At 42.3% G+C, this 10,589-nt stretch overlaps 2 protein-coding genes across 2 annotated transcripts; both read right to left on the bottom strand.

The window, feature by feature from the left end:
- Positions 1-73: 73 nt before the first annotated feature.
- On the bottom strand, positions 74-4,735 carry LOC147209043 (rano class II histocompatibility antigen, A beta chain-like). Its single transcript, XM_086104547.1, has 6 exons — positions 4,602-4,735; positions 3,983-4,255; positions 2,627-2,840; positions 2,485-2,552; positions 1,229-1,342; positions 74-1,156 (listed from the first exon to the last, which is right to left on the bottom strand). Exons 1-6 carry the CDS (start codon positions 4,654-4,656, stop codon positions 1,131-1,133), a joined length of 750 nt encoding a protein of 249 aa, XP_085960673.1. The 5' UTR covers positions 4,657-4,735; the 3' UTR covers positions 74-1,130.
- A 738-nt stretch (positions 4,736-5,473) lies between these two features.
- On the bottom strand, positions 5,474-10,584 carry LOC147209042 (H-2 class II histocompatibility antigen, A-U alpha chain-like). Its single transcript, XM_086104435.1, has 4 exons — positions 10,457-10,584; positions 7,944-8,192; positions 7,388-7,675; positions 5,474-6,675 (listed from the first exon to the last, which is right to left on the bottom strand). The coding sequence occupies exons 1-4, from the start codon at positions 10,515-10,517 to the stop codon at positions 6,554-6,556; spliced, it is 720 nt and encodes a 239-aa protein (XP_085960561.1). The 5' UTR covers positions 10,518-10,584; the 3' UTR covers positions 5,474-6,553.
- Positions 10,585-10,589: the final 5 nt, after the last annotated feature.

Raw genomic sequence — 10,589 nt, 5'->3', positions numbered from 1 at the left:
CGGTCTTGAAGTCCTCAACCGCTTTACCGTCTTTCTCTCTCACGCACACACACAAACAAAAAAAGACAACACATCACAATCACTTAAGTTTATTCATTGAAAAAAAGCTAAAGCTTCCTCCACCACCCTTCTAGTCAGGTGTGTTGTAGTCTTGTCAAATCTTGTTTTGTTCTTCACTGAAGTTTCTAGTTTGATTTATTGTAGTCTTGTGCTGTGAGGGTCTGTTTTGGTCTAGTCTGGTGGTCTGTTGTTGTCTCGGTGTCTGGTGTGGTTGTCCACTGATCTTGTTATCTTCACTGATCTTTTCTAGAGTGATTGAATGTAGTCTTTGCTGGGCGGGCGAGTTGCATGCTAGTCTAATCTGGCCCGTACTAGGATGGTGTTGGCTGTTGCATCTGTTGTAGTCTGACCCGTACCGTTCCTGTAGTCTCATCTGGGTTTGCTTTGTTTTGTCTTGAACATGGATCGGCAACTCCGGACCGAGAGAGCCGCAGTCCTGCTTGTTTTCAAAGTTTCCCCTTCCTCCGACACACCTGATTCAAACGCAGAGCTCATCAGCAGGCTCTGTAAGAGCCCGATAACGACCCTGATCCCTCGAATTAGGTGTGTTGGAAGAGGGAACTTCTAAAACAAGCAGGACTGCGGCTCTCTAGGACCGGAGTTGCCTACCCCTGGTCTAGACTGTCCTAGTCCAGCATGTGGTAGATTTGTCTGTTCTGTGCAAGTCAAATTTAATGTGGCCTGTTGTAGTAGTCCGTCTAGCCTGGTCTTGTTCGGTATGTTGTTGACTTGACTACACAGTTTTAGTCTGGTCTGCTGGAGTCTAGTCCAGATCGTACTGGTCTATCCTAGTCTTCCCTGATCTGGTTGGTCGTAGTCTGATCATGTCATTTCTCATTTGGACTACTTTAATAATAAAAGGCTAGTCATCGTGTGCAGCGAGGCAAATCATTGGGTGAGAGCTGGAGTCAGTTAAGCAGAACAAATCGGCAGCCAGTGACTCCGAGTTGTCTCATAAAGCTAAAATGATGAGCAACCGATCCAATCTATTGATCACTCAGTGCGAGCGGAAACATGTACAATCTTGATCAAATGCGACAGAGCCCAAGCGGGTTGGTCCATGAGCCGTATCAGTCGGTGGGAACCAGAATGCGACCTGCGTCCAGAATTCGAGAAGAAGAGTCAAGAAGAAGGAGAAGAATCACATGACACGCGGAGCAAGTCTTACCGCGACACTGCTTGCGGTAGTACAAGAAGCCTCCCAGGGAAAGGACCACACCCAGAGTCAGTCCAGCCCCACCGATGGCCAACTTGTTTTTCTCCGACTTGGGGAGGGACGGATCTACCCGGAGCCAAGTTACAAACACAACCAAACAAGGAGCTTAGTGAGACAGGTGAGTTAAGAGAGACACCAGAGTGAGACGAGTGACACGGATGAGCGACTCAGACATGTTCGAGCGGTGCTTTTCAAATTCATAACGTCACGGAGCATCTTGAAAAAGATTTAGCTCTGGCCACCGCCATTGTAGCCAACGTTTAAATCCAGGAGCATGGCAGACTGAAATGTTTATCAAAATGAAATGTTTTATCCCTAAAGTTGATTTTCAAAACTTCAAATTGAAAACAAAATGAACAAAGTTATGATACTGTGAGGGAAAACATCCCTCAGGTTTACAGGAGTAAACTCAATACGTAAATGGGAGGCCGGGGCATTATTCCAGACTACAATGCAAAGTACAAAAAATATTTTAAAAAAATGAGAAAACACTGAAATCAAAGCAACAGCAAGTTGGAGTGTTACATGTCAGATGTATACTATATGAGAATGATGTCAAAACATTCCAAGCAAAAACTCAATAACTTTACAGCAGGGGTCTTCAATCCTGTTCCTCGAGGGCCACCGTCCTGTTTTTCACCTGAACACACCTAATTCAAATGAGGCCGGATAACAGTCCTGATCATCTGAATCAGGTGCGTTGTGGCGGGGAACAAAGGAAGATGGGCAGGACAGTGGTTCTTGAAGAACAGGATTGAAGACTTATATAGAAATTATAGAAATAAAGGCGTCGAGCATAAAGTTAATGTGAAAAACCTCAACATCAATTTTGGGGGGGGGGGGAAATAAAGTTGTATTATTACGATTAAATTATGCAGTTTTACAAAAATAAAAAGTCAAAATCTTTCAAGAGAAAATTACATATCAGTTGTAACATTAGAAACGAACTGAATTTATTTTACAAAAAGTAGCTGTAACATAATGCAGGTTGATGTTTTTTAATTTTAATTAAACGATTAAATTAATACATACTACATGTCAAGATGAAAAAATATATATACAACTGAGTTGTAATTAGGCAGTGGCCACTAGAGGGAGCCCTTGAACTACTAATAATCCTGATACCACAGAATTACTTCTTTTGACTGAGACACCGGGGTTGATGGGGAACAGGTGAGAGCGAGGCGCTTGAGCCAGACGAGCATTACCCCAGTCCACATGCAGAGGTTTCTCAAGGCTGGCGTGTTCCACCACACAGGTGATCTTCTCTCCGGACCTTGGAAACAAATGCCAACCGTTCATTGGTTTTCATGGCCGCCGACGTCACGGTGCGACGGCGAGTGGACTCACTTTGGCGTGTAGACCAGGTGAGAGTGGACCTGGTAGTACCAGTCGCCGTCGGGCATCTCGTCGGTGGAGGTCACCTCGCCCGTGGCTTCTTGGCCGTCCCTCAGCCAGGTGACGCGGATCTGCTTGGGGTAGAAGTCGTAGACGATGCACACCAGCATGGCGGAGTGGGAGCCCTCCGGAGGAGACTCCGAGTGAAGTCTGACGTAAGGCTTGACTGCAACGGGTCACGCAAGTAAAAGCGCCTGACTTTCAGATGAACGGCGTTGCTCGAAAGTATTTGCAGCACTTCAATTTTTCCACACTTTCTTTTGTGACAGCCGCACTCACAAATCGATTCCGTTTATTTCTTTATTTTTGCTCATAACAAAAGTCAAATACTAAAGCAGAGGTCCCCAACCTTTTTTTTTTGTCCCAAGGACCGGTTTAATGTCACAATATTTTCAGGGACCGGCACTTATGTCCGGATGACTACAACAAAATAATATGATATGACGTTCATGAAAACCTGTGGTATTTTCTTAATATAATAATAATCACGAATCATGACACGAGGGACGTCCGATCTGGCCGCAACATACTCTGGTCGCTATGGTAATGTTTGCACGTGCCTTCAAAATAAGATACACAGCAAATAAAAAGTGCATGAAAAATACGACTCATCCATCGCCGCATATTATGCAGAGTGGAATATTCTCCCGGTAGTTAATATCTGTATTCTAAGTGTTAAGGGATAAAAAAAAAGTTATTTTTAAGGGATAGTTATTTTATCCCTATTATAGATTTAATTATTCACCAGATTAATTAATGATAACAATTTTATTCTACCAGACTCAAAATATCCATATTCGTCAGGGCCTAGTCTGGACTATCTCATCCAGTGATTGTTCAGGTGTGATAATGGTCTGCAGGATCCCGCTAACCCGCTTACAGAAGTACTGTTAAGATGTCATTTTTTTTATTAAACTTGTTATTTATATATATCATTTTATATAAATCGTAATTAAAGTAACATATAATCAGTGTGATATTCAAACTGCATCATGTTAAAGTGGCTTACAATAACATCAACTATAACCTTTTTCATGATTTTAATGTTGATCATAATGGTGCCACTTGGAGAGCTAAATTGTACGTGGTGTAAAAATGTTGAGAACTCGTCGAACCGCCGAATGTGATTTGTTCTCGTATCGTCGTGTTGTCATGATGGATTTGTTTGAGTGCAGAAATGAATTGAATCCATTTTCATTTGAGAAAGGCGACTGTAACATAAGAGCTGCAAATACTTTCCAGACGCCATGTATGTTATTACAGACACGCACGTTTTGTGCTTCTCTTCGGCGGCTGATTATCATGTACCTGACTTGGTGAGCGCACTTTTGTAGTCATTCGCAATATTGTGTAAACATATGCGTTCCTTGCTGGCTCTCTCGTCGGCGATGATGTCTTTGTCGTTGTTGAGGTAGGTAGCCTGTTTGATGCCAAACTCGGTGTAGCCGACGAATTCATTCGAAGTGCTGCTGAAGCTGAAAAGCTTCAGTTTGTTGTAGTTGTAAATATCCAAGTACTCGATGTCATTCGGGTTACTCGAGTTGAACACACAGACGATGTCCACATGCATCAGGTAGCCATCTGCCAAAACAAATTATTTCACTCTACGGTTATATACATTGCGTGGGTGTATGTGTGCGCGCGCGTGCGTGATGCACGATCTGAAAATTTTCAGCCGATTATGTTCAGCATTTTTTTGTGTGTACAATACTGAATGTGTTGTCGCAATTTGAAAAATTAAAAACGTTTCAATCCCACTTCTTTTGTATCGCGGTGAGAGGGTGATTTTACAAAAGTGCTGTGCGGCAACATAGACTCTCATGTTTTGCTACTTTGTGAACTCTTGTCACTTCCGACGGTGGAGCGGTGAGCAATCTCAAAAGCACTGATGCGTATAGTGCATGTAGTTGTATGGAAATACACGCACCTGTCACGTAGAAGGTGAGGAAAAGGAGGCAGGCGACCCGAGCAAACGTAGCCATATCTTGAAGTCCAGAAAAATGAACTGTGCTTGAATGAGGAATTGACTCTTCATAAAAGAAGCCCCCGGTCACATGACCTGCGTCAGTTGTTGCCAGGCAAACGAGTTCGCCAACCTGAGCACAAACTAGTCACCACTCACAGGATCCAGTCTAATCTGAATCCCGTAAATAGAGGGTGTCCATAAAGTCTCTTTACCATTTCAAAAATTTATTAAAAATGCAATTGATTAGATATTTTATTCAGATTTGTTCGATTGTATTCAACGTTTATTAAAGTTTATTTTAACCTCTTTTAATACACTTCTACATGGGTACCATTAGTTGCACAAAGCACATCAAGACGGTACTCGATTTCTTGCCATGTTCGCTGTAGCATAGCAATGGCATCAGTAATCCTTTGCTTTAGGTCAGTACTGTCCCTTTGTTCGATACATGATATCTTTAACATAGCCCCATAGAAAGAAGTCCAGGGGAGTGATATCTGGTGAACGTGGCGGCCAAAGAATTGGCCTATCCCTTCCAATCCACCGGTCTGGAAATGTTTGATTGAGGAACCCACGAACATGCAGCCCCCAATGTGGTGGTGCACCATCTTGCTGAAAAATGATGGTTGGTTGAAGGTCATTCAGTTGTGGTGCCACATATTCAGTTAAAAGGTCAAGGTAAACATTTGCAGAAATGGATGTCTCGTTGAAGAAAATGGACCAAGTATTCGATTGCACATGATCCCACACCACACATTCACCTTTGGGCAGTGTGATAAAAACCCTGTACATTCGGAAGAGTAATTGAATCGGATACAAAAGTACAAAAAAAACAGAGAGGACTATCCTTTTATTTTTGCCATCTTCAAGATGCAAAAAAAATTGGCAAACAAGCATTGGAATCACAAGAATATGTACAGTGAACCCCAGATAATTGTTGGTTCGTCCTTTGTGCCCCCGCAGTACTGCAAGTTTTTTCGCAATACAGTATATGTTTTGAGGTTTTACGGTATCAATGCCAATATTTTCGTTAGCGTTAAGATCGTGAATTTGTGTCTTTGTAATTAGAAATGTCCAATACCACTTTTTGTCAGTCCCATCAAAACTCGGTTTTCGAACGTCTCTGTTATCGACCAAATCGGATTTCGACCAGAAATTTCGAGATTTTTTACACTGCAGATTACGACCGAAAATCAGTTTTTGACCAAATTGAGCAAACCCGAATACGCCACTCGACTCGTGTGGGCTTCCTTACATGAGGAAGTGACGCTTCCTTGTGTGACGTTCATTGTGAGCAGACGTGTTTGTTGTGATTTACACAAATCTGACCTTTTTTTAATTGTTATTTCTGCACAGTATTTTAGCCCCTAATAATGAGCTAATGAAATAGTTTCAGATTTAGAACAAATCCGTTTTTTGAACAGCCGTCTGGAACGGATTACGGTCGAAAACCGAGGGATGACTGTATGAGTACAGTATTCATTCTGAGTACTCGCCGATACAGAGTATCAGTACCTCTGTTTTTATATTAAAAAAATAATAATAAAATTAATTTAACACAATGACAAAATTATGTGAACAAATACATTTCCTTGTTTAACAGATAATATTCATCACAGTATAGCGCCATCTACTACTGAGGAGGACTTACTCAATGCCAGATTTGTTTTGCCTTAAGTATTGGTACAGTAGTTGACATAGGCAGCCTCCACAAGTACCCAATACCTTAAAATAAGGCCAATATCAGACTGTTACCGATATCTGCTGTCGGTACTGGCCCATCCCTAATCATAATGTTTGGTTGTACATTTTGTTGTTTAAAAATTCATCCATATTCTGCAATACACTGGGGTTCACTGTATTTTTTATTCAAGCAGAAAAGAAAAAGTGAAGACAGAATGGGCGGCAGCCAATCAGTTGCATTTGTTTCCTTTGATGAGGAAGAAGGTTCCGGTGGCCACGCCCACAAGTCCCACAGTCAGCCCCAGTGCACAGAAGACAGTGGCTCCGATACCCGGCTGGTTCACCTTCACCGCTGGAAACAGGAAGTTGCAGTTAGCATTAGCATTAAGGCTTGAAAAGGACTGCTGAAATGAATGGGAATGCAATTATACGTTCCAGTCCCCATAGGAAAAAAAAACCCCACAATGTTTTTTTTAAACATAAACCTCACATGACACAAATGCAAAGTAGTACCATTTGCTTTTTACATAACCTGCACACATGGAAAATAGCTGAATGCTAAAATAAATGAGCATTTATATTATGGTGCTGTAAAACTAACAGATTTAACACAAATGATCCAGCAACACATCTCGACAGATATAACGGTACCCACAGTCACGTTAATTATCATCTGCATAGAGTGAAATATTAATGCCGCAGTGATGAACCGCGAGAGGAGATGAGACAACTCAATGGACATGTCTTTTTAGTCCCACCCGAGGTGACCAATGCAGGTAAACCAGAAAGAAATAACAGTGGCAACTCATTTGTTACATTTGTCTACAATTTTTTTTTAATCACGTACACGATTATAAAGTGATTTTTTTCCCCCCTCATTGAAATACAGGGGACAAGAATTTGTGTTGTTTTTTTGAGGGGATGGCTGGCACGAATTAATGGCATTGCGTTCATTTCAATGGGGAAAGATGATTGTGATTTTGTACATTGCTGTTGCTTCCCATGGAAAATCTCTAAGTTGGAAAATTTTGCAAGCCGAGCGCTCGCTTGCGATGCTCACTCACTCCAGAAGCTGTTGCGTGGACGCTCCAGGGCCGGATGTTCCACCACGCACGAGTAGATGTCGTCTTGTGCGGGAGTGAAATCCAGTTGGAAGGTCTGGTGGAAGGAGCCGTCCTTATCGGGAAAGGCGCTGGTGGCGCGGCTCACTGCGCCCGCCACTCGCTCACCATTCTTGGTCCAGTGAACTTTGACAGGCGCCGGAAAGAAGCCGCTCACGTGGCATACAAGTGAGTTCTTCTCTCCGAGAGCCACATTGTCTTTCGGGTAGACGATGGGATGGGAGGGAGGATCTGAAAAGACAAATGCATGTGTGTTGGCACCCAATATTTTGTGTGTGTGTGTGTGTGTGTGTGTATTTCTCCATGCGCTCAACTTTGTGTTCATGTTTGTGTCTCAATATTTGTCTGTCCATGCGTGTCTTTTTATGTTTGTTTGTGCCAATATGCGTCTTAGATTGTGTGCTTCGGTGTCAATATCTTTGTGTCTCCATATTTCTGTGTCTCAGTGTGTCTGCCACACACATTCTCTCACACACTCGGGTTGGTGGCGTTACAGTACCAGATTCTAGTGGCTGATCCTTCAATGCTTGCTGGGTTATGTTCAGGTTTCTTCTGCATATGATTAGATTCTGCATTAGCAACTGAAACGCATCTTTGCCAAAGCTGATGTGATCCACAAAGCTGGGCTGTGTATCCACAACCCTGTTGGCGGTGAAATCGGCAACGATCATGTCCTCGTCGTCCAGAGAGAAGTACGCTGCTCCTTCCGTGTCAGAGCAGCCAATCACTTGCATTTCTGTGTGGATGACTGAGAAGAAGTGACCCATCAAAGATTGTCTTTTCAAGCGCTTAGGCAGCGATACATTTGGATAAACTTTACCGTTTCCCCCGCAAGCCCTGCCACCAACAGCGAAAAACCACAAGTAATTGACCCCCACCTAAAATGTTTATATTTGTCTTTCATCGGTGCCCTTGAGATATGAGTCACTCAACTTATGACTATTTCTTGAGATACGAGCGCCATATGGTGACAGTGAAACAACTTAACTCGATAATCACCGCTTTGCGGGAAATAGTCAACAGTTGTTTCAAAAAGAGGCTTCAAGCTGTTCCACTCGCAATTTAAGTTTAAGCAACAAATAAATATGAATGATACCTTGTGTTTGTGAAACAACTACATAGTTTAGACTTTCAGTCCGCTAGGTTTATGCTCATAATTAGCGTCTTCTGTAATGTTCTATAATCCTTTTAGCAAGGGTTGGGGTTAGGGACAGAAATGACCAGAAATAGCCAACATGGGGACAATGGAACAAGCCTCAGTCAACGTCTTTATCTGAGGTGAAGAACAAGTAATATTCATGATATACTGATGAGATAAGAGGCGTTTAGGCAGTTCGGTCTATCTGCCTGTGGCCAAGGCAAGCACTACAGATAATGGCCATTCTGTGGAGCCCTCAGGGGACATAGAAGAAAAAACAACATCTTTGCATTCCTTTACAAAATTTTGCATTCCCTCGCAAAGATTGCGAGATATCGCAAACTTTTTTTTTTTAATGGCGTTGATGTACTTCGGGTCATCGTCCTGGTAACTGAAAACAACAAACATGGCATGTTTTCACTTGTTGGCGAGTTTCATTGCATTTTACTTTGATAATTGGCTTGAAATACAAAGACATGAAATCTGCTGTTGATTCTCATCCATGAGTCTCTCCTTCCCCAAAGTAGTGTCGTCTCTCAATCAGCCGTGCATGAGAGTGAAGCTGACATTAACCAAGCTGACCCGGAAGTACCAAATCGTGCATAAAAAAAAAATATATAAAAAAAAGCGTCCCCTTACAAATAAGAAAAAAAAAGATTTCATTGTCTCGCAAACTTTGCAAGCAAATGCAAAGTTTTTTTTTCTTATTCTATGTCCCCTTGGCAGGGGTGCCCAAACTTTTTGGAACGAAGATGGACTTTTCGATCAACCAACCTCCCGCGATCGACCCGTTACCGCGCACACGCACGCACATACACACGCACGCCACGATGAGCAACAGCCTGACAACGGAGGCATGCGACGAACTTTTGCAGCCTGTTAACTATTGTAGCTCACACGTACTGTTTAAAGTGCTTCCCTGGGCCCTCTACATTCCTATTCTTTCCCCGTGCCCTCGGTAAATTGTACATGAAACAAACTGAATGAGAATAACGAGAAAAGATATAGCGCAACAGCTCTGGTCGCAAGCTGCAATTGCAGACTGCTGAGCGCTAACAACTTCCGGTGACGCAGGTCACGCGCCACCGTAGGTTACAGATTTACCGGCTTTATTTTTTAAATACTTTTTATGAAAATGAGACAGGATGGTTAGGGTGCAGTTTACATTAACACAAAAAATATATTATTAACATGCACAAAGACACACAAATGGTTGTTGATTTTTTTTTCTCCTCTACACCCCTTTGGATCGACTTGGAACCAGGCCGCGATCTCCCGGTCGATCGCGATTGACGAAATGGGCACTTGTGCCTTGGGGGCTCCGTACCATTCAATTGATGCAGTGTGACCAAAAATAAATAAAAATAACTTTCCTACTTTATAAAGTGCAAAATCTAAAATTGATGAACATTGTAAGGAAAAAAAAGTTTTTTCCCTTTTTACAAACTGCCCCTTTAAATTTGTATTTCTTCTTAATTATTAATACGCACACTGGAAGTTTTTATATCGGCCTATTCGTCTCCTGGCCACGTAACTTCGCTCAGGAGCCAACACGTAAAAATGTAACTCATGCATACCCTGGGGGAGAGAAAACATTAAAATAAATCAAAATAATCATTGATTTAAAAAAAAAGCAACATGCAAAACTTGAACTAATGCGCACCCCGGGGGAATTAATCAAAATAACCACTCATTTTAAAAAATACGTCCAATACTTCTGTACATTTCAGACTGGAAAATGATTTTTGATACTTGAAAACAGCAAGTGTCAGAAACCGAAAGTTAAACTCTAAAAGCTGATTTAAGTTTCTATCAAAGGTATTTCCTGTTAAGATAGTTGTACTCGAGTGTTGCTTTCAGGTCGCTCCATTTACCGTCTGCCGCGGCGTCGCCGCAACGGAGTAAGAGGACGAGAAAGACCAGCAGCGTCTTCATCTTGTTGACTTGAAGCTTCTGCCGCACTCGGTTCGACTTGACCGACAGCTCCAGAGCAGAAGTGGATTTTGA

The sequence above is a fragment of the Hippocampus guttulatus genome, chromosome 2 (assembly GCF_054856545.1).
Source record: "Hippocampus guttulatus isolate MCC_2025c chromosome 2, RoL_Hgut_1.0, whole genome shotgun sequence".
NCBI lineage: Eukaryota > Metazoa > Chordata > Actinopteri > Syngnathiformes > Syngnathidae > Hippocampus > Hippocampus guttulatus.
Note: the sequence above shows the minus strand (reverse complement) of the source record. Positions and strands in the feature narration are given on the sequence as shown.